At 42.9% G+C, this 27,836-nt stretch overlaps 2 protein-coding genes across 5 annotated transcripts in view; both read right to left on the reverse strand.

The window, feature by feature from the left end:
* Window positions 1–665: 665 nt before the first annotated feature.
* MRPL23 (mitochondrial ribosomal protein L23) lies at window positions 666–11,832 on the reverse strand. The gene is made up of 5 exons (XM_063158648.1): window positions 11,771–11,832; window positions 11,521–11,643; window positions 10,780–10,862; window positions 8,854–8,927; window positions 666–1,034 (listed from the first exon to the last, which is right to left on the reverse strand). Exons 1-5 carry the CDS (start codon window positions 11,794–11,796, stop codon window positions 870–872), a joined length of 471 nt encoding a protein of 156 aa, XP_063014718.1. The 5' UTR covers window positions 11,797–11,832; the 3' UTR covers window positions 666–869.
* A 1,750-nt stretch (window positions 11,833–13,582) lies between these two features.
* TNNT3 (troponin T3, fast skeletal type) overlaps window positions 13,583–27,836 on the reverse strand; it is a 30,122-nt gene continuing 15,868 nt past the window's right edge. Inside the window, exons 6-15 of one of the 4 annotated variants that reach the window (XM_063158651.1) lie at window positions 26,994–27,014; window positions 22,891–22,909; window positions 22,054–22,099; window positions 21,163–21,279; window positions 20,765–20,842; window positions 20,398–20,511; window positions 20,129–20,238; window positions 19,237–19,327; window positions 16,379–16,419; window positions 13,583–13,977 (exon numbers count right to left, since the gene is read on the reverse strand). In XM_063158651.1, the coding sequence (XP_063014721.1) occupies window positions 13,929–13,977; window positions 16,379–16,419; window positions 19,237–19,327; window positions 20,129–20,238; window positions 20,398–20,511; window positions 20,765–20,842; window positions 21,163–21,279; window positions 22,054–22,099; window positions 22,891–22,909; window positions 26,994–27,014 (686 nt within the window). In that variant the 3' untranslated portion in view covers window positions 13,583–13,928. Of the gene's footprint in view, window positions 13,978–16,378; window positions 16,420–18,506; window positions 18,548–19,236; window positions 19,328–20,128; window positions 20,239–20,397; window positions 20,512–20,764; window positions 20,843–21,162; window positions 21,280–22,053; window positions 22,100–22,890; window positions 22,910–26,993; window positions 27,015–27,379; window positions 27,392–27,836 lie in introns of all 4 variants that reach the window. The other 3 variants (XM_063158650.1, XM_063158653.1, XM_063158654.1) reach the window with 3 other exon arrangements.

Here is a 27,836-nt window from a genome sequence, read left to right on the forward strand (position 1 = left end):
GGAGTCTTTTTATTAGTCCTCAGCACAACACAGGCTACACTGGCAGAAGCATTTCCATGCCAATACAACTGTGTCCACACAGGACACTTGCCAGTACTGCAAGGTAGCTGTGGAGTGGGGAAGGAAACCAGCACAACTATGCCAGTAAACATTCCTAAGGCAGGCTGGTCACAGAGAACAGCTACCTGCACTGCACAACAGCAAGCAGAGACGTGCACCACATTGGTCTGCTTCTTGATGTTTAAGGGGATCAAACACACATGTGCACAGTCCCAAACCTGCTGTATAAACCCTGTCCCCAAAATGCCACACAAGTGTTACAAGAGTACATTAAGATCACATGCATTTCTCTAGGACAGGAGGGGTCACTGCAAGGAAGGCAGTAAGATAGTGGGACCCACTAAGTAACAATTAAGGGAACCCTACACCCTGAGCCTATAGTCCAGTTTTCTACACTTCCATGTCCATTTCTGACTAACCTATGTTGACTTTTAGACATTCTAGTCAATAGAAACTGCATGTATCCTAGGAAATTAAACAGCCTATTTCTACTCAAAACAACCTGCAGCAGCACGAAAAAGGTAAGCACAATGACACTCTCATAGTCAGAAATGACAACAAGGAATTCCACGTTCTAGAAATAGTCCACAAGTTCACACAAAAGGCCTGGTGCAGTCAGATTTATTTTACCTTTTTATTTCTTCAGGGGCATTTTGTTGTAGTCATGTACAAACAGCCAGAGAAAAAAACACGCTAGCAAGGGCTGCTCAAGAATAAACATTCAGTCATTACAAGAAGGGAAGAGAAGAGTGCAAGTTGTGCTAATCAAAATCCCTCTGAGCCTAAAGGAAGGCAGCTGGCTTGTTACATCAAAGTCCAAACCAATCAGGGACTCCACCTCGTCTGGGGTCACCCTCCTCCTTCTGCTTCTCTTTCTCCATATATTTATCCTTGAAGTCATCAAAAGAGCGAGTTTCTGTGTCTTGTTCTTTCTCTGGAAATAGGTTGGGAAACTGAAAGGTTTGTCCTTGGCCCTAAAGAGAAAACAAATGGTCAGAGAAACATTCCAGCCTTTCTGCAGTAGCTATGATCTTAGGGTGAAACACCACCCTGAATTTTCAGCTAGTGCAGAATTGTACCTTGTGACCTCCCAAAATCTCTTTCCACCCACGTCCCCAAGGTATATGTACGTCCCTTCTCCTCAAAAGCTAACATCTCCTCCTGTGCGCTACTTAAGATACTGACATCTTGGGTTTTTTTAACAGATGAATGATCAGGAGGTGGACATCTCTTCAAAGACTTTGAATCAACTCAGACATGTTGTGTGAGTCACACAACAGCAAAAGCAAGATGAGCAAAACAAGTGATTTTGTTAAAGTACCACCACCAGGGAAATACACAGTGGAGCAGGCATTCATTATGTTAACACTCAGGATATGAGTAGCGGTTGTAGCTGTTTAGATCTCAGCTAAGGATAACAGAGAGCACTCCTAGCAGCTGTTACTGGAGGGTGTAATGTGGGAATAAGGAATAACAGATATCAGAGGTCTCTTATCAACAGACATAAAGACTATGGTGTAAAACAATTACAGTGGGAACAATCTGTCTAATATATCACTAATGAGATTAAAGTGATTACATCTGCATCAGTCATTCTGCCTATCAGACAAGTGATCTTAGTGAAACATCATCATCAGATCTATGTCTCCCACTTGGAAAATAAACAGTTGCTTGGTCTCTGGTTTTTATCTAACAGCAGGAAACCATTTTTCTGTGGAAATGTACTATCCCATTAACATTACCTACTTATTTTTAGTGGTGTTTGCTCTAAGCATAACTTCATTAAACTCAACAATATCAGCTCTTCCATTCGGTATGGGACTTTGCATAATAAAACTTTTAACTGGCCACCCATAACCCTAAAATTACTCTCCAAAACACTTAGAAACATTACAATACATTAACTTCTTTGGCAGCATTCTGCATACAGAAATCTCAAGAAAAGCATTTAACTGCTTCAGATGAAAACAGGTGGGTTTGGCTTTTTTTTCAGATCAGCCAGTATTTGAATTTATGCAGTAAATACATCCAAACAAGAGGCTCAGTTATGAAATGGTTCCATAAAGGACATGAAAGGAGCACTCCCCAGCATACCTACTCTTCATTCTGGGATCAGAAATATGACACAAATAAATCCAACAGAACCATCACCACGTCCCTGACCCAGCTGAATGTCTGCTATGTTTTATTTAATCATATACACTCAACCTAGCAAATAACAGGTGTGAAAAAATCTAAACCTCATATGCTTTGGAGAGAAAAAGCATGTGTTATCCCAGATGAGATTACCCAGACTGGAATCTACAAAATACCAACTCTACCCAGCAATGCTCCGGTTGTTTTTGTAGTGCATACTTCTTGGGGGTTTCCTAAGAGCCTGACCATACTACAAAAACAACAAGGCAGCTGCTGTGTACATTGCTTTTTCCTTGATTTTAGCCTGGATAAGCTCAACTGGAACATATCAAGGTTTTCCTTTCCACTGCTGTACACTCTTGGGGTTTCAGTTCTTTTGTACCTTTAAATTACCAACAAGTATCCTCATAAAAGCTGTCCTTTGACAGCTAAAGCACAGTCCCATTTCATGGCACAGAAGCTGGCCTTACCAGGGTCCTTGAGCAAGCCCAAAGCTGCAGCCTACTGAACCTCTTCCTGTACTAGGATCAGCAACAAGCACCCTTGAGGCCAAGCACTGCCCAGGATTTTAGCACACTGAAACATTTGGAAAGGAATTTGCTAATATTACAAAAAATTGCTGTGTTTTTACTGTGCTGTGGGCAGGTCACTCAGCCCTGCAGGACCTACAGAACAGACAGGGCCCATACTACAGACCTGTCTGCCCTGGAGAGGAAGCCATTTTAGTTAAACAAGTCAGAAAACAACTCAGGCTGACATGGTAGGCACACCACCTCCACTGAAAATCTGAGAACTATTTATACTGGTAACAGTGTAGTAAGGGACTGTTCTTGTTATGCAGCTCTTTCCTTCTGGTATGCTTCCAGGACCAATGCATTTCCCTTATTGGAGAATGAAGGAAAGCTGTCCCTAAAGCATACTAACAACATCCACCGTAATTCACTAAGCATTGCAAAACTGTTATTATTTTAAAAAGAGGAAAGAAAGCAAAAAAGATACACACAGAGGCTGTAGCAAAACCAGGAAAAAAAGACACACACAGAGGCTGTAGCAAAACCAGACAAACCTTTAAGCTGTTTATCAAAGTGCTCACAGTTCCCATTTCAAGGCCGGTGGAAGTCAAATATTGAGCTGAAAATGTCAATCTGTATCTGGAGTCTTTTAATAAATCAAAATCAGCACAGACTAGTTGGCTCTTTCCAGCTCTTGTTTTGTGAAGAAATTCTGATTTTGGCTGGCAGCCAAACACGATTTGAAACAGCCAAGACATTACACCCTGAGAACTGAAGGTTGATAAATCTTAAGTAACAATACTCTGCAGTAATACTGCACTGTAAGGCTCTGGAGTGATGAAAGCTGTATGAAAAATAGCTGTTGTGCATGCTCAGTAGCTAGTTTTCAGAAGAAGCCTGTATCTTGGGTATTTCAAAATTTCAAAAATACCAAAAGGCATCAACTTACATAAAGGATTGTGAGTCTGTCCAGGCATATTTACACTCAATGCATCTTCCACATAATGCCAGAGGCTACTGAGGTTCAAGCTCATATGCCACCTCCTTAAAAAAAAGCCTACCAAAGGGACAGAGGGATTGTCACTCCTTTACACAGTGTTGCTTTTCCTTAAACAACTTCTTTGCAAAAGCTTTTCCTTCTATACAGCAACCATCTGACAACCATATGATAAATGCACCCTCAATGAAATCCTCGCTGGAATAAAGCAAGCAATTGTTACCAAGTTCATCAGGGTTTATCTGGTTTACAAATTGCTAGAACATGGAGTGCTGGCATTTCCAACCGGAAAGGAAGATTCTGCCTTACTTGAAAATCTTGCATTTGTCCATAGTTTTACCTTTTGCAAGCTATTTATCCCTTTAATTGCTGAATTACTGAAATTATCATAAGCTGAAATAACCTTTAAAAAGGCTAGAACTTGCTTCTGCTTTAGAACTTCTGCCAGCATAATTACCTTAGCTAGAAGCACAGAGAAAAGGGGAGAAGATAACACCACCTTTCTACTCAATACAGCTGTGCTAAAAGAAAATCCTGTGAAAAAGACAGACACTGGAAAAAAAGTAATTTTGCATGGAACTGAGTGGTGCACTGACAGCAAAAGATCTTTTTCACCAATGTGAAGTGATCCCCTGATACTCTGGAATTTGTCAGGGTAAGCTCTATCACCATGTGTTCACCTCACTCTCAAGTGAAGCCTTACGATACTATTAAAAAAAAGGAACAAAAAGCCCCAAACAAAGCAAGTCAGAGGTGGCACTGAACACATAAAAAAGTAAAGGCAACATGATGATTTTATACATTGTTGTTCTCAGTTTGGGGTTTTCCCAGAGACCTTCCTTTTTCTTACAGATTCTGAGGCCATGCACAAGTGAAATGGATGGTCTCACAAGTGAGAGTGTTCAGATAACAGAAATGGGACCCATTAAACTGCTACTCCTCTAATCCTCATTTCAGCATTACCCAAAAATAAAAGGGAATTATATACAAAGCCTTATGAGGATTCATTTGCTAAATGCTAGTAACATACTTCATGAAAAAAGTGACCTAAGCACCAAACATGTATTTTCCCTTTAGATTTCAAGCCTTTATCCTAAGAAAGGGTGAAAACACACCTTGTTCTTGGAGTCTGTCTAAGGAGTTATCACAGCAGTGGTACATATTGCCTCCATTCATTTTAATGAGAGGTTAAGTGACCATAATTAAGCCTATGAAGTCAAGTGCTGGCCTTTCCACTGCCGAGCCTCACGTCACAAAACTGCTGGAAGGATTACCCAGCACAAATTGACTTATACTTCTCTGACCTTTGAGTCCCCTGAAAAGCAGCACAGATATTACTGTGCAGCAATGATGCAGCAAACACTGATCATGTAAACAACTGTGAGATCTTCTGGTTATTTGGATAATTGAAGCACTTACTACTGTCCTTCAGAATTAACAGAAAAGTGATGTTTATTGTATCATTAACTACAAAAATGTTGGACTCCCAAAAGCATGGGATGCAGTCCAGCAGTAGCAGCAAATGCAGTTAAGTTTAATAATCCAGGGCATTTGAACAATTCTCCTACTACTGCAGTGGTAACATCTGATGCTAAAACGTATGGCAAAACAGCACAGAAAGCAACTTCCAAAATCCACTCAGGAGCAACACTGCATATGATCATCCAAGTTTCCTCTGAATTCAAAAGAAAACTGCTGTCACATCTGATGTGCAAATAGGCTAACTACTGCGAGTGTACAGGATACTCTAAACGGGGGTTGAGGAGAAAGTATTTGCAAAAACGTTCCCACCGGTGCCATCATTCAAGCAGCTAAATAGGTGTTAGTCCTAACGCTGACAAGGTCAGCCTCCTTTTTACAGCCATCTCCACTCCATTTCTCAAAACAGGTTTAATTAAAAATAGGTCTGGATTCCAGAGGCTTGTCTACAGTTGTGCTCCCACGGGTACTAACACCTGTTAAGCTAAACCAGTGAGAACACTGAAGGAGGAAAAGGAGGGGATGTTGTTGTTCTTTTCTAATTTCCCCGATGTTAAGGCAACTGCAAAGTTTCCCAATGGCTTTCTTTTCTTCTATTTTTTTTTTTTTATTTTCATTATAATAATTATAGCTATATTGGAGTAAATAGAAAGGCTGCCGTATTACACATATTTTATCTAGTTTGCAAAGATATAAAACTTGGGTTTAATTTAAAGAATAGAACAGTGTAGAAAAGTAGCATTTGATAACACAGGGCCATAAGTCTCTAACTTAAACCTTTCTCACCACATTCCAAAAGGGGAAAAAAGGCAAGCAGGCTCTGGAATGGCAAGATATTGTTGATCCACAGCCTTCTATGATTTGAGGTATTTTTTTAGTGTGAAAATATTATGCTTGGACAGATCACTTATTTGTCCAGTTACCGCCTGAGAATAAAGTAAACAGTTCTGAATCTCCAAGAAATAGTATTTGGAAAAGAAAGGACAACAATGCTTACATGTGGAACAGCTGGGGCACTAGTCTGACACCTAAGGGCATGTTGACTATGACTTCATACACCTTCCACCTTTGAGACACTTGCAGTAAGTCAAAGGATGTGTGTGTTGCACTGGGACACATAAGGTGATGGTTTATGAAGCAGAGAAACATAACTGCTCATGAGAATGAACTCAATTTCATTCAGGTAAACTGCACCACAGCTGCAAAGTCACACTGGAAAGAGCAACACTTCCACCTAGTGGGCAACAGAAAGATCAACCCAAGAGCTTCCAAAAACACATTTGTATTTTTCCAGTCATAAGCAGTTTTAACTTGAAACTGGATTAATGAGAGAAAACACAGCTGGTAAAAATGGTGGGAAAGCCCAGCTACTCTGAGTCATGGCAGATGCAAACTAATTCTCATGAAAATAAGGATTTTACAGTGGTTACCAAAGACTTTCCTAAATTAGGCAGATAGTAACAATGGACTGCATGGGGCCTGTAATGGCCTGATCACACCATGAATGAGACGAAGGAAAACCCTTTAGATTCAGAAATGACACTGGGTTTCTGGCTTCACCCACAGTTTCAAGCTGGTGTGAACACAGAGCTGAGAGCTCATTGTCTGAGACATCAGAGCTAGTGATGAAAAGCAACAAACAAAAATAAAAAGAGAAAGGGGGAGGAATAAAGAAACCTAAATGTTAATAAAATTAACAGACCACAACAACAATAGGAAATAAAACAGACCAAAGAGACCAGGAATGAGGTGAGGAAAAAACACAGACATCAAGCTTCACAGGCAAGAGTTTAGTGAACGGTCAGGATTCCCTCCCTTGACATGAAAAACACCACCAAAAAGTGTCCCCTGACCCTGTTCATGGAAGAGATGGAAAACATGGCATTCCTTAAGAATTTATTATGGTGACTACAGTGTAAGGCAATAAGGGACTCTTGCTGTCCCATGTACTATGAGAGCCCAGCCACAGTGCAACAGGGCTCTGGCAATTGCCCAGAAGACAAAATGGGAGGCTGGAGAACAACCAAATTACTCCTGTGCACCTGCCTCCAATACCAAGCTAGTTTAGGTAAATCTCCACACCTGGGCTGACCAACCCTTAAGGTTATGGCAATTATTCTAGGTTGAGAGGCTGAATGTGAAATAAACACACAAAGGCACTGCCTTAAACCTCTCAGTCCAACAGAGCAGCAGCATTCTGCTTCCCACTCCTTCCCCCTGAGTATCCATGGGTTGCACACTACCTCCTTCTCACCTCAGCAGACACAGAACACAAGACTGCATTACAGTGAAACAGAATTTGAACTACAGTTCACTAGAAACCCCTGTCTGCCTCAGTGTTGGGAAACAAGTTTCTAAAAGCAAGGAAGTCACTAGCAGGAGGCTGTGGCAATGGAAAGTGCCTGCAACTACCTTCTAAAACGAACAACACTCAGGGAAAGCAACTTGTGAGATACAACATCATCAATTCAAGCATTCACTTCCTTATCATGCAGTTCTGCTCTCCAGCAAACAAAAACCTAGCACAATCCAGGAGGGAGAATCTGCTCACCAAAGCAAACTATTCCTTGAAAAAAGGAATGTGTGTTTTAGCCATAGTGATGTAAAATCCTCAGAGATGAGGTTGCCTTTAACTTCAGCAAAGTAAAGCAAAGTAACTCCTCATCTAAATATAACTGTTACTTTTTAGTAACATTGCACTTTACACTATTCTCCTAAATTAGGTAAGGGCTGTCTAAAAGAACACTCATCCTCACTTTTCCTTCTATTCCCCTTCCCAGAAGGGGCTTAGAAAAAAACTTCTAAGCATATTTAAACGTTGAAATATTAAAAACCAGATTTCCCATTGTTTGTGCCTCTTGAGTTTGACCCCCAGTCCATATGAAATCTTAGCCAGTCTTTAGGGTCAGAGAGTGCTCCTCCAACACTGAATCCTTGTTCCAAGACAGAGTTAATTTAACAGTGACGTTATGTTGCCAACTGCAATTTTGAGCTTCTGGTTTTACAACCATAAATACCATCCCTTTAATGTCATTTTGGTATGTGAAGAGGTTTTCTGTCACTGGTTGCACTGCTTTTTTGCATAAAGACAGGTAAGCCTGACAGAAGGTTAAACTATAAATTAGTCCTGTTATGAAAGAAATTTACAAGAACATGAAGCTCCTTTTCCACTGGGCAACCAATGTATGTTTCAGAGTCCGGTTCAGCCACAAAGCAAGCTTGTTTAGACATGACTAAAGGCTCCCCAAGGAATAAGCCTTAGTCTTCTCTGAAATTCAAAGACCTTTAATAAGAAGTTCCCTACCCTCACAATATATTCTTTCACTTACTGGACATTTCAGCAATCAACCACACAAGTTGTGAACCTTCCAGCACACAGAGTACAGGGTCAGCATGAAACTCTCTGGCAAAGCAGAACCCTATGACATCAGTCCACAACCTACAGACAGACCTCAAACCAACACGGGACTTATTTTGTTTGAATTTGATCTTTAGAGCAAGTCATTTAAGTCTTTTTACATTCTGGAATGTGTTAAAAGAAACTTTCACTGTTAGAGGATTGGCAGAAATATTCAGCCAACCAGGACAACTCCCTGGCCATTACTTTCAGCTGGCTGGTTAACAGTGCCCTCCTCTTTCCTCACAAGTGTCCAAGTTAACTCAACTCACCAGCTGTACATAGGCGACCTTGTAATCTGGCTTCTTCACTCTCTGATTCCTGTGATTCCTCTTGTTGTTTGCACCTGCAGGAATGAAGAGAACCCCACCTTTTACTTCCCAGGACTTCTGAACTCTCCAAAGCAAGGCCAAGCTGAAGGAGGGACTTAGCTATCTCTGATTTATTGTTAGGAGGAAAACTCTTCCTTCACTAGCAGCACAGTCTCACAATTATTAAAGGGTACTGGAACTGGTGGACACTGCTCTCCTCATTTACAGGCAGGGAAAGAAGGCAACACCAGCCTGCTGCCACTGTGCCTTCACAAACAAAGTCTGCACAGAAGCAAGGAGAAAAGTCTCCCAAGGAGGGGCCAGGGGTGATAAACTGCTCTCCCAACATCCACAGCTTCAGCAAGACAAGGAGAAAATTACCACTAAGTAGCTTTAAACTTGACAATTTTTTGTATTCAGCTGATGAGCTGGATCTATTGTTTATACACCAGGATATTATATTCCACATCCAAACAAACTAAAGCACCTCAACCTCCTCCAACCATGCTGGACAACTCACCCCTTCATGTTAAGCAGACATTAAAGCTCTCAGATTATTAGGAGTTCTAACCCTTTTTAATCCCTGACTATATACCACCACCTAAAATTAGCAGAGGGGGGCAAAATGGTTATAAGGACAAGCATGGCTATTTTTCAGTGCTGTTTGGAACTACATGTGTTTGGTATTTATGACTTAATTCAATTCTGGTTTTCACACAAGCATATTACAGATTATACTTCCAGGGTTTTTCCTTTTTTCCTTCCCTTGTAAATTAAGAGTTTTACAACCTTATTTTGAAGCTTTTTCTTTTATCCTCCATTTTTCACTACTAAAGGTCTTTTTTTCCTATTCCTTTTAAAATCATCCTTTATCTTACCATCATAAACAGACAATTCCTTTCATAGAGTCACTACATGAAAAACCCAGACCTCAAAGATGTCCTAACCAATAAGTCACTCTCCACCCAATAATTACACTGCCTGGTAATCAAAAATGTAAATAAACATGAAAAAAAAAAAAAAGAAAAATATTTTTGACTGCATCCAAACTGCAGTCAGAGAAGCTCTGGGGAAGGAAGCATTCATATGTAAAGGTGACATTATCTAAATTGATCTTATTTCAATTGGAGATGAGTCCCTCTGCCTCCAAGTCAGAATTCAGCATAGGTTAAACTAGGAATGTTTTTTCTTTTTCTCTTGGGCTGTTTGTTGTTTTTTTTTTGTTGGGCTTTTGATGGACATTTGAGTGTTTTTTGTTGTTGTTGCTGTTTCTAGGTGTTGGACAGGAGAGAAATACCACAAGTGGCAACATTCCAGTCTGTAGCAGAAATTTGGTAACAACAGGTGATAAAAACATTAAAGATGTTTTTCTGACATTATCTACTGGTTCGAGAGAGCATTTTTCTTTGCTCTACAAACTTTGCCTTTTGTTAGACCATAGTACCTCCTGTGTGTGCATGCAAGCTAATCTCAGCTCATTTTTAAAATGAAGGCTACAGCTGAATTTAAGTTTAATTACTACTTGCATTAAAACACATGAAGCAGTTCCTTCTGAAGGGAGACACCCACTGGTCTTCAAGGAGAAACAGTAGTAACTACAAAAGCACAAGCTACATAACTGTCAGGATGATCAGCCTTTTTAAATTCAGATTTTTCTTTTTAGAGTGAAACTTATATCATTTAATCACAGCATTCAAATATGAAGTGATGCATGTTTATTTGAAGGGATGAATAAGCAAGTATGCTACAAGACATCACCAGCTAAGCACCTGGAACCACTGCAACCAAAGTCTGCTGAAATCTAACAGATCTTTTGAAAGGTAAAAGTCTACTCTGGCTGCACAGGGATGCTGTATTCATCCCTCTGCATTACTCAACTGCACTTACCATACTGTATCCTGGTCCTCACAGCAGCTACTGGCACATTGTATATTCTTTCAAGGTAATTCCTGATATCCAATTTTGTCATTCTAGGCAATGAAAAAACATTTTGGGGAAAGAAAGCAAAAAAAGTGTAAATATTGAAACAAAATAAACTAGAGACTGGTTGATACTGAGGAATAAATATTTCTTCTTGCTTTAACGAAGACAGATTTATGACATGAAAGTGTAAACTCAACCTAGACCACACACTGCTACAGCGATTTATGATCCATAAACTGTAACAACTGTCAAATATTTATCCTCTGTAGCCTCAACATTCAAACTGCCAGGCATATTCTGTGTTCAGCAGGCTTGCCCAACCTGAGACACCTTTCTTTATTCTGAGTAGGTGCTGCTGATCTTACCAGAACCTGCCACAGCCTTATGGGCTCTAATGCGTGCCAGCAAACTGGTCGGGCTGAAAGAGTCCTGACAAATAACTGCATACCACCTTGCAAGAGTCCTCACAAATAACTGGATACCACCTTGCTTACCCTGGATCGAATTCTAGGCACTTCCTTCTTCCCAAGCCCGTCCCTGGGAAGGCTGAGCCTCACTCACACTGGGGGACAGGAGCCACGCAAAGCTCCTCATTAAATCAGCGCCCTCTGCAGGGTCTGCCCGCTGCAGGAGCCCCTTCCCTCCCTGCCGCGGCACTCGGCCCCCAGCGCTGAGCCCTCAGGCAGCAGCCGTGCCCGCACTCACTCCATGGAGACGCGGAACTGCACGGTGTCCTCGGGCTGGGGCACGCCGGGCCGCACCGCCAGCATGAAGAAGTTGGGACGGAAGATCCGCAGCTGCGGGCCGCCCCTCTGGAACAGCGGGTACCTGCGGGAACACGCCGCCGCTCACTGACCGGCCTGCCCCCCACACCGTGCCCCGAATGAGCCCCCCCCCCGGCCCTCATCCCGCCGCACCGCCGCCCGTCCCGTCCCGTCCGCCCCGCTCGGCTCACACGGCCCTCCTGGCGCCCGCCGCCATGGCCGAGCCCCGCGCTAGCAGCCGCGCCAGAGCGGCTCCGGCGGGGCGGCGGCGCCCCCTGGTGGCGCGGAGGAGCGCGGCAGGGCCTCGGCCGGGCCGGGGCCGCGGGGCCCTGTGGAGGGGCCGCTGTGCCCAAGCCGGCCCGGCCCGGCCCTGCGCAGCCCGGAAGATGAGGAGGGGTCTGAGGCATCTCTCTTAAGAGGAGAGACTGCGGGAGCTGGGGCTGTTTAGTCTGGAGAAGAGAAGACTCGGAGAGGATCTCGTTATCGCGTACGAATATCTCAAAGACGGGTGCTTGGAGCACGGTGCCAGACTTTTCAGGGCTGCCCAGCGATAGCACAAGGAGCAATGGCCGTAACTGAAACACGAGAAGTGCCACCTCAACGCGAGGAGGAATATCTTCACACTGAGAGTGGCAGAGCCCTGGAGCAGCTGGCCAGGGGAGAATGTAGGATCTCACTGCCTGGAGATACTGAAGCCCACCTGGACACATCCCTGTGCCACCTGCTCTGGGTGACACTGCCATAGCAGGGGGATTGGACTGAACAATCTCCAGAGGTCCCTTCCAACCCCAACAGTTCTGTGATAATGCGAAAATCTTGTCTCTCTGTGACTCTGCAGTGCTGTCTGCCTTTGCTGGGGTCCTGTCCTGGTTCTCCTCCTGTCCTCCACGCTGGTGAGACCCCAGCCCAACACACACAGGGCTGCTGGGTCAGGTCCAGAGGAGGCCACACGGATGCTGGAAGGGCTAGGACACCTCCCTTGTGAGGACAGGCAGACAGCTGAGGTTGTGCAGCCAGGAAAGGGAAAGGCTCCATGGAGAGCTGATTGTGACCTTTCAGTATGTAGGGGGGTTTTATAAGAAAGACAGGGACTTTTTACCGAGGTATCCCATGACAGGACAAGGGTCAACTTTTAAACTGAGAGAGAACAGGTTTAGATTACATGTTGGGATGAAATTCTTTACCGGGAAGGTGGTCAGGCACTGGAACAAGCTCTCCAGAGAAGCTGTGAATGCCCCATCCCTGGTAGTGTTCAGGTCCATGTTGGATGGGGTTATGAGGAGCCTGGTCTAATGAGAGTTCCTACCCATGACAGAGGAATTGGAACTATATGATCTTCCCTAAACCACTCATGAGTCCATGAAACTTCAGCATTTTCCAACAGAAAGCCGGCGTAGGCACACAGCCACCAGAAACAGGAATGTGGAAACATGGGATGATGGGCTTCCCTCCACCAGGGCAGTTCAAGGGTTGGCAAAGACAAGAGGTCCTACAGAACAGCTTGCATCTCAAATTTAGTAACAGCCACTTCTGTTTTGACATCTACATTGAATTAACCAAGTAATTCACACTTCAGTATTGGACTTTAATATTGTATGCAGGCTAACAGCCTCAATAAATATTTTAATGTAATATTTGAATGAATCATTCTTTATTGCACTTGTTACTGCATTTAATAAAAGCTATGTGCTAAAAGCTACCACTTCTGTAGATTTGTTCCTTTATTCCCTATTCTTTGATTCACTTCATCACTCAAGCTTTGAAGTCAATTTCAGCTACATTTGGCAGCCAGATTTTGAACTCCCTGAGAACAGTCAGCTCTTGGTATCTGCCTGTACAATGGCTTAAAACAGGCCCCCAGTCCCGAGTCTTTGCTGATGACACTGAGCCTATTCCCCCTTGTAGAGATAGATCAAATGATATTAAGTAAGGGTTTGGACCAACTCCCGAATCCTTGGAGAATGGGAAGATGTTAAATGAAATACAAAACACCATTCCAGAGGTCTGTTATTGGAGTAGGTACTGGTTGTGCTTTATTTACAAAATCCAGAGATTTGTACATAGCAATCTACAGGACAGCATAGGGTTGGTGTCAGGAGGATAAGGGACATGCTCAGCAGGAATTGAAGATGCCAGCAAGGAGTCATCCCAGTTCCACAGGGAACCTGCTTCCCCTTGCCTGAGGAAGCCACCAGACCCCTCCAGGGAGAAAAGCAGCAGCAATAGCCAATCCAGGCTGATTTGATTTTTGTTATCATTAAGGCATGAGAACACAAGTGATCGGTGAAGGAGGAAAGAGGAGACCAGCAGGGGTTCAGCACACCATTAAAGGCCATCCTGCCTGGTTCTTTACTTCCAGCGCCCACCAACCTTGCCCTTGGCTCCTGCCTTCTTGCTGCTACAATGCAAAAAAGAAAGAAAAACATGTCAGCATGATGGAAGCAGTAGGGCTCTGTGGCCACTCTGCATTTCTGACTCTTAGGTTTCATCTGCTTTCACTTCTCACATGCTGGGCACACCTGCCATTGACCACATCCTGAGAAAAATATTGTTGATATTGTGGAAAAATATTCCTCCTGAGGTTCTTAGTGTGAAAGGTAGGATGTGCATGCCTGAAAGAGATGGACCCTTCCAGACTCCTGGATTACCAGGGTAGAAATCTAGGTGGTCTCCAAACTAAGCAACAGGTCTATGCAGGCACAGACTTGATATTTTCTGAATACAAATCGGCTATGCTCTGGATTTTAGGATTCAGAGCTCTGTCTAGAGAAATTTGCTCAATATGAAAGAGCTCTGATAGAATTCCCCAGATGCTCCATTCAGTAGTGGAGGCAAAAAGCTGAACACTAATTTAAATACAACTAAGAAGTGCTTTGCTCTAGCAAAGGCAGGATGGCTATTTGTATTGTGAGAGACAGAGCCTCCAAAAGAATCCAAACCATTTTTTAGTCCTGCTCTCATGTCAGTATCCCTGTCTTGTTCATGGTGTGTGGGAGCAGTCCAGCTACATCCCCACTCAAAGCACCTGAGGCAAACTCTCTCCAAGGGTTCTTGCACACAGAAGGGCAATCCTACATGCAAGCCACTTACCTTCTGCCTGAGAAGCCTGAACTCAGAAAGGGGCTAGGCAGGAAGTTAGTGGAGTTAGATTCTGCACTAGTTCCCATGAGCAGCACCTTGGTTTGTGGGGGTCAGCACACCCCCAAACCCTTCCAGCTCACACACACAACGATGAGGCTGCTTCTTGAACCAGAGCACATGCAGAGTGTGGGGTTGGGGACCAAGCACAAGGTGGTGGGGAGAACCACTGGTTCCTCCAGGGAGAAGAAAAACATGGGGACATCGCACCTGGGGAGATTTTTCTTGTGTTGCCCCATGGATTGGTTCAAGAGCACCAGCCATATTTACAGAAGGTTGTAGCACAGTGACAGAGACACAGAGTGGATACTTTACCTTTGACCAAGATAGGCTTGGTATATTTGAAAAAATTGTTGGTTTACATAAAAGAGGGTATGCACTTTCTGCTTATCTGAAATTGAGTTTCATGTCCCTTTTGCCAGCCTTTCTGAAGGTTCAAAACCCAGTGTAGGAACTTCATAGCTCCTCAAACAAAGACAGAGTCCTTTAATGTCCACAAACACCTGTGATGTTTGATGTTACACCTAACCTTTAGAGTGTGCTTAAGGAGATTTAATAAAGTCTAAAGCAAGAGACTCATTTGCATAACACACTGGCAGGCACTGCTTTGGAATGATAGTGTCTAGTGTGGATAGAAATTAAAGCACACAGAAATCTCATTAGCTCTGGGCATCCCAGTGCAACCTTTTCAGATGATATCCTGGGAGAGTATCATGTCTTTGGGGGGAAAAAGCAGGGAGTGGCCTGTTGTGGGTGGTGTGGTAGCACCCCACAAGAACAGGAACACCCAGATAAATCCTGGCATTCTTCTGCAGCTGCACATTCTGCTGAGGTTTATCAGCCTACAGCTCTGTACAGAAAATACCACGGGAAGGTCAAGCCTTATGTTTGGCATTACAACCAAACCCACAGCGTTACATTCATTTGATAAGCCAGGGTGTCTTGGGGAAGTGCAAGGCAGTAACTGGTCACTCCTGTCATCCAAAGATACCACCAAAGATCACTGCTTCATTCCTGGCATGACTTTGGTAAAAAGATACAGATGCACAGAAAAGAGCAAACCCACCACTGGAGAGCTCTCCTCCCTTTCTGCCCTGCAGTTACTTCTCTGTGAGAGTTAGTTTTCTGCATGTTCTAACCCTCAAGCTGTGTCTGCCCCTGGTATCTCATCAATCCATTAAAAATGCTTAGAATAAAGATAATAGACTCAAAGAAGTAATGAAATAATCTTGTGGTGAACGCAAGTGCGAGAGAGATGATGAGTGAAAAGAACTCACAACAATATTCCCATTACGTTAGTCTTGTTACACACCATTCCTCATAATCTTAGCAACCACTTGTTTATCATTCATAAACAAGGGTTGTATTCCCTCAAGTATTCAAAGCACCTCAGTCAGGTGTTTGAAAAACCCAACAATAAGCAGAGGAAATTTTTGAAGGTATGGTGTGAAGAAACATGATTTTTTCTTGTTAGGTGTTTGTTACATTCACTTCAGTTGCCCCTTCATTTTCTTAATGTGAGGCAGGATGGGAGTGGCCCTTCCATCTCTAGCCCCATTACATTGCGACAAGAAAATGTCAGTGTTGAGGCTGAAGTGACACATTTGAACACTGAGAAGATATCCCCAGCCAGGAGCTAGGAAGGGGATATAAATACTTACTGCTTCTGGGCCTGATCGATCCGGTTTCTGAGGGTGACAATCTGCAAACAACATACATGACCAGGGTTTTTAGAGACAAAGAAACCTTGTTCCCTCAAGGAGAGGAGCATTTTACCTGCTGAAGTGCTCAAAACAGGTGCCTGTAGGAGGAATTAGTACTCTCTTGGAAAGAAAAGCTCACCCATGGTTGAAGGACAGAAATGTTACTTCTTGGCAATAAATCTGCAAACCACCTTCACATGTCAAGGGACAGAAGAGCTAGAATTTTATAACCCTCACTAGAAGTGTTTCTACATATTGAAATTAATCTCCTATGAACTCACATGTCAAACTGCAAGCAGGTGAACTGGAATTAATGTCACCTTGGCCAAGTGGAAAGCTCTCAGATGGCTCCTGCATGTTTCAATGTCACCTTCTCACTCGTCCCTTATTCCTATACATCAAGTGTTTGCGTAAACCTAAAGATCTTCAGTGATCTTTGGATGGGGACATCAGGAATGGAAGATGGCTATCACATTCTGCTGGATTACCTTTTGCTGGCTGGCCGAGCAGGAGGTGAGGATCTTGCAGCACTCACCACTTTCCCAGACACTCATTTAATAAGAGAAGATGACCTGATGCATAGGAGAGGAAACACCTACCTTGCATGAGATAAACACATTATAGCCTGACTTAGTAACTCAGCTTGGTCTGTAGGTGTGGACTCATTACTGAAATCCTGGGACTCATGTACTGGAAAAGCCCAAAAAACACGAGGATGTGATAGAGACTTTTGTCCCTTCATCTTCTCATTTGTAACTGAGTCAGTGTTCAACTCGGTTTTCCTGGACTGAAGAAATGCCCCTGCCATGAGGTATGCTTTGCTTTTGGTGCAATTCAAAATTCTGCACTGGCTCTGCCAGTCTAAGAATTGATGACCCAAATTTTGAATATTTAAAGTCACACTTGACATTCCCAGTGTGCAAAAAAAAAGAAAAACAAAAGTCATACATTCTGGTTGTTCCAAGAACTGGTATTACTGGCTCACGTCTTTCCACAGCAAACAGAAAAAAACATAAGAGACTGAAATATTACCAGGAACAGGACAACACAAGCAAGGAAAGGTAAACATATCACTTGCTTTTGTACTTACTTGTGGAAGTTTTATTATGTGTCACAGCAGTTTAAACTGCTATTTTCCAACCAAGTATCTTCCCCAAGTGTTGAGGAGAATCAGTTGTCTTTAGTTTGACCCAAGCACTTAATACTTACCTTCAGTCATAACCTTATGATCGTGACTATGACACTCACTCTCCAATGAAGCACCAAAGAGCAACAGACACTGGAGCTAAAGAATGGCTCTACTTCTCTGTGTCCCACTTCCTTCCTTTTTCTCTCCCTTGCATCTTTGCTCGTGTCTCCTTCATTCTCTTTCCTATTTTCACTTACCTTTCTCCTCATTTTTTCCTGCTGTTATCCTCCCTTTATTCTTCCATGTCTAGCTGTGCATTTTCCTTATGCTTTGCTCATTCTTTGTACTTTGTTCCCTTGTTTTTCATCAGCAGGTACCCACCTCTTTGTTTATGCAGAGGTCTCATTACCATAGCAGGTACCCCTCCCCTGGCACTCCCTTATTTCCTGTTTTTCCACACCCACTTGGCTGGTAATCATTAAGCTAGCCCTCTGCAGTGTTCTGGATCTAGATAACCATGTGCCACAAGGTGGAGAAGCTTTCCAAACCCCATAGAATTCTCTATACACTGTAGTCCAAGCTATTACATGTGTATCCCTGTTTCTGCTTGTACCCTAGGTGCATCAGGGTGATAGTCCGATGCATGCAATACCTGATTTTGGATAGGGAATTATTTTAATGTGTTCTCAATAGAGCGCATGCTCAGTTCTTCAACCAAATCCCTGTTGGACTCTTGACTCTTTTCCTAAATTACCACTTTATACCTTTTCAAAGAATGGAAAGGGAGAGAAAAAGGAAGTGAATAGCGAGACACAAGATCTGTTTTTCTCTTTTCTCTCTGCACTTGGAGCCAAGTGCCAGAGCTCCCGTCTGGCGCCTGGCTCTGACCATGCGGCAGGCTCATGCATTTGGTAGCCTTTGCTGCTGCTGTGACACAGGCAAGTTCATTGTACTTACAACTTGGAAAGCTCCTGCAGCCTGCAACGCATTGTTAAAATCTAAGAGAGATTGACATAGTTACATTGGTGTTGCTCACTGCCTGTCAGCATGTGTCTGTGTGACTGGGAGTTAAATGAGAGCGAGACAGAGAGAGATCCTGTAGGATTTCTCAGCCACTGAAACCTAATGCGGGTGAGTGCCGCCCTATCCAGTGACAGTGTGAAGGAAACATGTCCTCTTTCTGTTACCATATGACACTTCAGCCAGGTGCTTCTGTCTGGAGACAGTTTTCAGTGACTCCAGAGAGCTCAGGCCACAGGTAATCTGTCTGGGATGGAATAAAACTTACAACGTTCAAGTTTGAAATCAAAGATGGATCTGAAAATATTACTTTGCAATGGAGGTGTGTGAACTGAGAGTTACTGAATTTTCAGGCCACAGTTACCTATAGATAAACAAGAATGAACAACGTTTCAGGAGAGGGCAGGGTGTCCATTTTCCATTGGGATTGCCTTTCCATGCGGCGCTGAAAACCTTAGAAGTGTTGTATTCAATTTTAATCTAAAATGTGAAATTCCGTTCAAGTATGTATGTTAGGGGAATGCAGTTCCAAGCATTTTGCTGCATAAATATTGCAAAGGGTCATTGGAGACCCAAATGATATCACAACATGACTTTTGCTAGATGAATCAGAGAGATTTTTACATTTTGAACCCAGTGCCATTAGCAAAATAGCCTCTCAACTCACCTCATATTTTTTCCTCTTGATCTGCTCTGTAAAGTCATACTTTTCAGTCTCCAGCTGATATAGCCAGTCCCACAGCTCCTTAGCTTTGTCCCTGTGTGTTTATGTGGGAAGACGGAAGAAACACATGATATAAAATATTTTCCATGGTTTTCACATCATTAATAATGAATTTTATTTAATCCCATTCACACATCTTCCTGTAAACCCTCTCTGATTTCTTAAAGTTACTCATTTTCAAGGTCACATTTTTCTCACCTTCAAATCTTTTAGACTTGCAGTCTTGTGTGCGTCACACATTAACATAATTCCTCTAAATATTTCCCCCTAACTCCTAATGAAAGATAAGACTGCAGTGGAATCAGACAAGAAGGAAGGAGGACTCTGAAGGTCACCCAGATAAGCAGAGCAGCTGCCATTGTGCAATCTCATCTGTGTCAGGGCTGAGGTGAGCCACCTACATCTTTCAATCATGTGTAAACTCCAACATGTGCAGTCCAAACTATCATTGGATGATTGCTCTGCACCAGAGCACTTAGCTTCCAAACCTCCAGCCTTCATGGAGATCCTGTTCATACCTTACCAGCATCAACTCACCCCTGGGAATGCTACAGATACCACTCTGTAGGCTTGTTCAGCTAATCCCAGAGCTAGTCCTGTAAGCAACTAACCCTAATTAGCAGGAGAGGCTAACAGAGCTAGAGGGCTGCCAAACCATTTCAACACTTCCCTATATTCCCATTTCTCCGGGTTAAGCAAGGGCATAACTTAAGTGTGTCCCATGATAAATTTCAAGGAAGGCCCCCTCCTCTACCTCATTTTATCACCAGAGAAGACTTCAGGACAGTAAAACCAAATATCTATATCATTCCATAAATTAAGATAAACATGTTACCTCAGCTTGTCTTCATTAAGGTGGTCAATGTTCAGGGGCTTGCGCCTCTCAGCCAGGACCTTCTTCTTCGTCTCTCTAGCTGTTTGCTTCTTTCCTCTCTTCTGATCAGCCTATTTTCAGAACAACAATTAATGTCAGCATTTAGGAATTAAGCCTGAATGAAACAATTTCAACATTGGGCTGCTTTCTCAACTTCTAATGAAGACTGTTCCCAGTCAACTTAATGGTTTAATGTTTTCATGTTTCTTTCATCAATCCATGAATTTTACCTTAGCCAGATAACTGCTGTATGTTGCACCCATGGAGGACAGAGCCTTCTTCTTCTTCAGATCATCCTCAGCCTTTCTCTTGGCATCTTCCTCCTCTCTGCGTGCCTTTTCCTCCTGTGGAGTGCAACACACAAAACAAGTTAATCCAGGGCAGACTCCCAGCTTTCCCAGCAGCCTGTTTCAGTGCAGGGAATGTGATCAGAGGAGTGCATTGATGAGAATTAGCAACTCCTGTTTTCTGCCCTTGCTTTAGAGAGTGGTCATTCCACCTCTGGACTGAGGCAGGCAGAGCCTGTAGTTTTTTGTCTCTGGAGATCTCTCCAGTTGGATGCGGGGAAGCAGAGGAGAGGGAAGCAGAGACACTCACCGCAAGCCTTGCCTGACGCTCCTTCTCCTTCTCGGCGCGGATTCTCTGCTGCTCTGCTCTTTCAGCTCTGCGCTTCTCCTGCAGGGAGCAGTGGCACAGGCAGTGCATCACCACCTTGGCTTGACCCACCTCGACTGCTACACCCCACTACCAAAAGCTTTGCTTCGCTGAGTGTGAGCCACCTTCTCTCTTTCTAGAGCATGCAGAAGGGTCTCTTGTACAATTCTCAGATATAAAACAAGGGGCTTAGAGAGGGGACAGAGGGGGGAGAAGCCATTTGATGATGACTTGAGCAGTCACTGTACATGACAGCACAGCTTTCTGTCAAAGCAGTTTCAGCTTCTCATCTACAGATGATCTCTCAGTCTAGTACAGGGAAATGCAGTACAAGGACTCACAATTCTCTCCTTGAGGGCAACCAGCTCTTCCTCTTCCTTTCTTCTGGCTTCAAAGTGGCTGTCAATCAAGGCTTGCAGTTCAATCAGGTCTTTGTTCTGCCTTTTCTTTTGGATGTCCTAAAAGAGCAGGAAAACTCATTAAGTCCATATTGCTCTAGTATTACGTCCTGGACATTCCCAGCACCCTGCAATATACAGAGAAACAAAAGCAGAAAGTGTCTGTAGATTTCCATGGAAATCTATGGATTAATTTATATGGCTATAGGTGCAATCAGACACTCATTCACACAACAGTCAGGAGTCCAGAAGTGTAAAGAATCCAAACCTCCCATTTTCTTCCACCATCTTTTATCCTTGGCTTTGCTTACACACCTATCTTTGCATATACTCAGCTGCCTCCTTTTGGCTTTTTAATACAAATCTTATCTAGAAAATATTCCTGCATTTTGAGCAAAACAAATATTTCTAGCAACTTTCTAGGAAGGTATTTGGCTTTCTACTTATTATTGTAATTTTTGCTAGTGTTTCTCAGTAACAGATATGGGCCTGAAACTTTCAAGCCATTTGCAACAGTGGGACAGAGGACCTGAGATCCCTAAAACACTTATTTTCTCCTCCTTATAATGGCTTCAAAGTTGTGAGGAGATAACAACAAAAAAAAAAAAGAAATACATAAGACTTTGACTTAGTCACATTATCAGTGAATGCATTCAGACAGTTTCAGAGAGCAGAAACTGAAATTTAAAATTTGCTGAAATCAAATGGCAAATCAACCATACTTTTGCCTTTGCCTTTACCCTCAGTAATATCCAGTGCAGGAATTATGTGGGTTTGCATCATGTCTATTACCAGGTACAAAGGACATACACAGCCAGTCTCAGAAATACTTACATCAAAATCTACTTTCTCACCCTCTGGTATTTTAGGAGCAGTTAGTCTGCAGAGAGTCAAAAACAAAACAAAAAGAAAATAAAAATAAAGGATTTTCATCTTAAAGAATATGCAGCTTTTTAAATAGCCTATCCTGCCCTGCCCTCAGGAACCATGCTGACAAGGAGGAATGTTGGTGAAGATAGGGAGGGGTGAAAGCACATCAGTGGAAAAGTACTCCAGAAAAGTGCTAAGGACCACTGTCCTTCCTGTAAGGTCGTACAGAGGAGGGAGTTATCCCTAGAACCTCTCTTTATTCCCAAAGCCCATGGTCATTCCCTACCCCTTGGGGAGATGTTGCTCTGTGAGTCTGCCTGTGCAGGGCTGTGCACTCCGTCCTGGGCAGCTGGCAGAGTGGGAGGGGAAGGTGCTGGGGCCCAGAGCCAGAAGGTCCATAGGAAACCTTAGTGAAGGAACCTCAACTCAGCCCAGCCCAACATCTGCCACCCTTCCCACTGACAGCAATCTTGGATGGAGAGGGCAGTTTCCCAGCCATGGCCTCTCACAGAGGATTTACTGTGGAGCTGCCTGTATTTTGGGGTATTGTGAGCCCTCTGCATCTCAGACAGCCCATGAATTCTCTGACTCTACCAGGAACAGGTCATAAGGCCCAGGCCAGTAACTGCTGCTAAGGCCTCCTCTGAAGGAAGCAGACATCCTGGAAAGGCATGCAGGAACAAACAAATGGATGTTCTGTGAGCCAGAGTTGGATAAAGGCTTCTGGTGGCCATTTGCCTAATAGAGAACCTAAGGGCTTCTGCTAGATCAGGAAAATCAGGGTTTTGAAACCGTACTTACTTTATTCTGGGCTTCTCCTCTGTATTTGGAAGGATGTAGCAAAAGAGGAAGGGAAAAAGAGGAAGAAAGTTAAAACAACAGAGATCACGCCAGCTGCTCAAGTAAAAGGAGGGAAGGGAAATTTAATCTTAGGGGAAACATACAGAGAAACTGGTTAAATCTCAAGCACTTCCAAAACAAATACACACGCTCACACACCCCTTTTGCTAGGAGTGAATCTGTTTTTACGCTCGAAACAGAATTTGGCAGAAAATAATCAAGAGACTGTATAAAAGTCCCAAACGTAGCATCTGGAAAGCAGTGGTTTTATGTAAATGCAAAATTATTTTTCTCAAACCATCCTGACCAAAGCTCTAAGGAGGCCAGCTGGGCTGGAGGGTAGAAGAGAATGATGCCTTTTCAATCAGCACTTTTTTTGTTAAAGTTAACTTGAATTCACAATATCATATGTCAGTGATAACCAGGCTTCACCCATTTTGTTCAAATGCCTCACACAGAGGCCAGGAAGGGAAAACCTTTATGACACACATTTTCTCCAGGTTCATTGGCTTCCAAGACATCTTAGGGCACATGTCCCTGAGATACCTTGGTGCCATGGGCATGATGCTTATTCTCCTGCACTGTGTGGTACTCCTCAAACCCAGCTCGGAAAGGCCATCCTCTCTTAGCAAGCACCCTCTCCTGCTGAGGTACATGCAAAATTCCCATGGGCATTAATGGGAATGCTCTTTCCATCTCCAGGAGAGGCATAATGCCCTGACAGGCAGGCCAAACCATCACAGAGGCTGCCAGCCTGGGCCCTCTGGCAGTGAGAATCGCTGCCTTGCAACAAGTGACCTTTCCCTGGCTCTCAGACATGTGCTGGTCTTATGAGTTAATCCCTTAACATCTGTGCTTGTGGTCAACTCCCCTGCCTGCTATTCTTTTGAAACTTTCGCCGTTGACTCCAGTGCAATGCCAGCAAGTTCAGTGTTGTTATTCTCACAAACAGAAATAAATTAAACCTATGTGTTTATTCTGGCCCCTTCTCTCCGAGACCCAGGTTGACTTTCATAACTACACTCTACATTTGAACTTTTAGGGATGCTGGTGAACTCTGTGGTACAAGACTCTCCCTGTGTTGGCTCAGAGAGAGAACAGAGGTAAAAAAGCTCACAGCCTACTGAATCTGGTAAAAAAAAAAAAAAAAAAAGTAAAGTAAAAGTAAGAATAACCACTTCAGTAGCAGGTGCATGAGCCCTGTTATCAACATCATAATTCAGAAAGATATTAAATTTTTAAAAATGCTTATTTTTACCCAGTAGTTTGGGGACTGATAGGGGAAATTTGGAATAGCAAATAGAAAAAAAATAAGAAAAATAAAATGAAATATTATAAGAGGGGAAATAGCAAAAAACTTATACTGCAAAAAATTTATTGAGGCAATCAGATGTAAGGGTGTTGGATGAGAAAAAATTGAGAGTGTGGTTGGAAATCGGTTATTGAGATAATCAAGAAAAAAGATGTGAGAGATGCGTAAAAGAAATCAGAAACCAACATTTCCTTTTTTTCACTCTTTCCCATACAAATTTCATTAATACCATTTTAGGGGGTAGACTTTTCTCATTTACTGCAAGAACATTGTCTGCCAAAACATATCTCAGTTGAGGCCTCCAGATGCCAGAGCAATGCTAAGAAAATAAACAGCATGTAATTACAAATGTGATTTAGACTGCTCCACTCTAAAGGAAGTCCCAAATCACTCCTGAAGAAAAATACCATTAGCCAACAGCGTGCTTGTGTATTCTTTCACTTATTTTTTTATTTGTTTTGCTTTTCAAATAGCCAGTGAGCTTTTTAACAAGTTAGCTAAATTGCCTTTTACCTGGAGAGAGGAAATGTAATTATAATTAACCAGTCTATCGGGTATGTTATTTACACAGGATTCCCTTCCTTCATGACATACCCAGATGATTTTCAGAGACATTCCTGTTTGGCTTAAAGCTGCCAGTTAGTAACACTTCAAAGAGAGGTGGGGGGGGAAAGAGTAGACAGGAAATAACTGGTTTTGTTTGTTGATCTTGGTTGCCAGGATCGACACCTGTCTGTCAATAACTGTGTGAATTTGGTTTCAGCTCCCACCAAATCAGCACTCCAACAAACAATTGTAAAAATGAAAAAATAAGGTTAGTTCTTGAAATAAGAAGTTGTAGTTAGAATTCTTAAAGGTACCTCCAGAAAACCAGAAAAAGGGGTATTTTATTAAAAATTAAACAGTATCTATCCTCTGCAATGCATGACCCAGCCTTTGTCCACACTGTATGAACCAAAAGCAGTCCAGGGATGGGATTTATTTTGAAATGCCCCTTCTTTCAAGACACCAAGTCAAGGAACTGGGCCAAAATTTGTTGACAAGCAGGAATTGTCATAGCAAATTCCTGTTCCTGTGGCAGATTTTGACTGACATTCTGGTCATTCTGACTGCGAGCCACGGGGCTGAGACAAAATCCCCACATAGAACCCTGCCAAAAGAAGGCCTAGAGAGACACTGCAAATCCAAATTCACTGCCCTGGTGATCAGAGAGCCTTTGAGTTTCTGGTTTCCAAAAGGCTTTGTGCAGGGAGAAGACGAACCCCTAAAACAGCACCACCCTGCTTGCTCCTGCCCAGTCTTTAGATATTCACACGGTGCTCTCCTTCTCTGGGAATCCATCTGAACTGCCTTTATTTCAATCAGAAATCCCTGAACACCCTCCCTTAATCCCCCTTCTCAGAAGCAACTTCTCTAACTCACACTGTGTCCTTGGGAAAAAAAGGAAATCAATACGCCATTAAAAATAAAAGAAAAGAATGAGAAAAAGAAAGAAAGGGGCTCAGGAAGGTCCTCAGGGTACTTCCCTAAATTAAAAAAGAAGCCTGAAAAGTGAGCAAGAAAATTAAAACAAAAGAACAACAACAACAAAAAAAATCTACAAAAGCAAAATCAAACAAAACAAGGAAACACAGAAAATGCAGGGTGTTTTCAAGTGACCTTGGGCTTTGTCTTTTGAAGCAGCTGCCTGGGTGTTCTAGGGGCTGGGGCAGTCAGGAGGAACCCAGTTACTTCAACAGCCTCTAGAACTCCATGAGAACTTTCTATATTCTTAAACTGGCCAGGGAGAGGCTAAGCTATCTTCCACAAGAGCAACACTGACCCTGCACACATTTAGGTTTGGTCCTTTCACATGAGACCTGCGTGCTCCAGCACCCAAGTATTACAGCCAGGCTATATTTAGCTCCCCCATCTGAATAGATGTTTAATGTTAATAGATGTTTAACACAATTGTAAGTGCATGGCTGAGCAGAAGTTTAGATTTCTGAAGATTCAGGCCTGGAGGCCATGACCACCTAAGGCTGTGTGAGGCTATGTGCAGGGCTCAGCTCCATTTTCAAATATGTCACTATGATTTAAGAGATTCTTTCCTGATTTTTTTGGAGATAGAGATGTTTTGCTGATGAGAGCTAGGACACAACAGATTCTGGCTAAAAGACAAGTCCAGAGAAAGCTTCTGGAGCTTGATTTTCATCATCTACTATCCTAATGAGGATGTAGAGCCTTCTCAACACACTAATGACTCCCCAAGGGTGATTGGATATGCACAGTGAGCGATTCTTTGCAGCAGAGATGTTTTGGCCCAGTTCCTGAATTTAAAATAAAGTGAGGAACAAAACCAGACACATAAAAGAGAGTGAGATGTTAGAAAGATGACTTTGTTGTCCTAAGACAACACTGAGCTACCATCATTGTATTCGCTTTCTTCATTGGCTGTAGGTTGGAGGACAAAAGAAAAAGAGAAGCACAGCAGTCAATCCACAACCAGCACTGTTCTAAGAGCACTGTCCCCACTCCCTCCCTGTTATCCTGGGAACCTTGGACTCTCCAGAGTTGGAACAAGAAGGAAAAACACCTTTTTGGTGATTTGACTTGGCTAACAAGCGTCCCTTTCTCCATGTTCATTGAAATCCATCTAGAGAGAACATTTCCCTCCCATACTCTTTTCTCTTGAACAATGTCAGTGTTTTGGACACTGTTTCCCCAGCACTGAAAGAGAAAAAGGATGAGGGTCCGTAGGCACAACACATACCTTCCTCATGAGCTTCCTCTGCTGTTGTTGTGGTGCAAGCAGTGATGGAAAGACAGGAAATAGAAAAAAAGAAAACAGAACAGTTATTTAAAGGTCTCGGAATCCTGAAAAAGAGACCAGGGGAAAAAAAATAAAGGAATTAGTGAACTAAGGCAGGCATAAAACTGGAGAGAATGTCAGGACTTGAAAATGCTGTAATGTTAAATCAGCAGTAAGCACGGAGGTTAAAGGAGGAGACAGCTGCAAATGATAACTGTGGTTAATATTTGTTTCTCTTGTTTTCTTCTCTTCTACCAGCCCAGGACTCCTGTCCTCTCCCTCTCTCACACACATACACACTTTGGTGTTGCACCTAGGTGGAGTAAACCAGAAGTCATGTCACATACCTGGCTCATGAACTTCAGGTGTGAAGTGTCATGGAACAAGTTGCGATAGACAACAAGAGAATGAGAACAAGAAACCTGTTATTTCACACACCAAAAGAGCTCCTGAGCCAATGGGGAGAAGGGGCAGAGAGGAAAAGGGGAGCCAAGAATGAAGTTAAGAAGTAAATAGGTAAAATATTTACATTTGAAATAACACATAAAGAGAAGTCACAGAACAGGAAAGGTAAAAGAGGCAGATTTATGATAATAGTGCAGTGCTTAAAAAACACTTATCATCATATGGCATAAAGTACAACCTGACAGCACAGTGTACCGAGGTTCACCTTGATTGGAAATATGCACATGAACATAGCCAGCACTCTCAAAGCACTTTTGGACCCAACCTTTACTACAGCAGTATTTCAGCCATTTGAAATAAACACAGTGAGGTTCAGAAACCTGCTGAAATACCTGCTAT

This window comes from Melospiza melodia, chromosome 6 (genome assembly GCF_035770615.1).
Source record: "Melospiza melodia melodia isolate bMelMel2 chromosome 6, bMelMel2.pri, whole genome shotgun sequence".
In the NCBI taxonomy this organism is placed as follows: Eukaryota; Metazoa; Chordata; class Aves; order Passeriformes; family Passerellidae; genus Melospiza; species Melospiza melodia.

What these genes read in the sequence shown, in the direction of transcription:
- MRPL23 (XM_063158648.1), bottom strand. Translation starts at nt 11,796, where the DNA reads ATGGCGGCGGGCGCCAGGAGGGCCGT. An exon ending in GCGGGCGCCAGGAGGGCCGT is followed by an intron (nt 11,644 to 11,770) that starts GTGAGCCGAGCG and finishes GTGTTCCCGCAG; the next exon opens with GTACCCGCTGTTCCAGAGGG. An exon ending in CAGTTCCGCGTCTCCATGGA is followed by an intron (nt 10,863 to 11,520) that starts GTGAGTGCGGGC and finishes TTCATTGCCTAG; the next exon opens with AATGACAAAATTGGATATCA.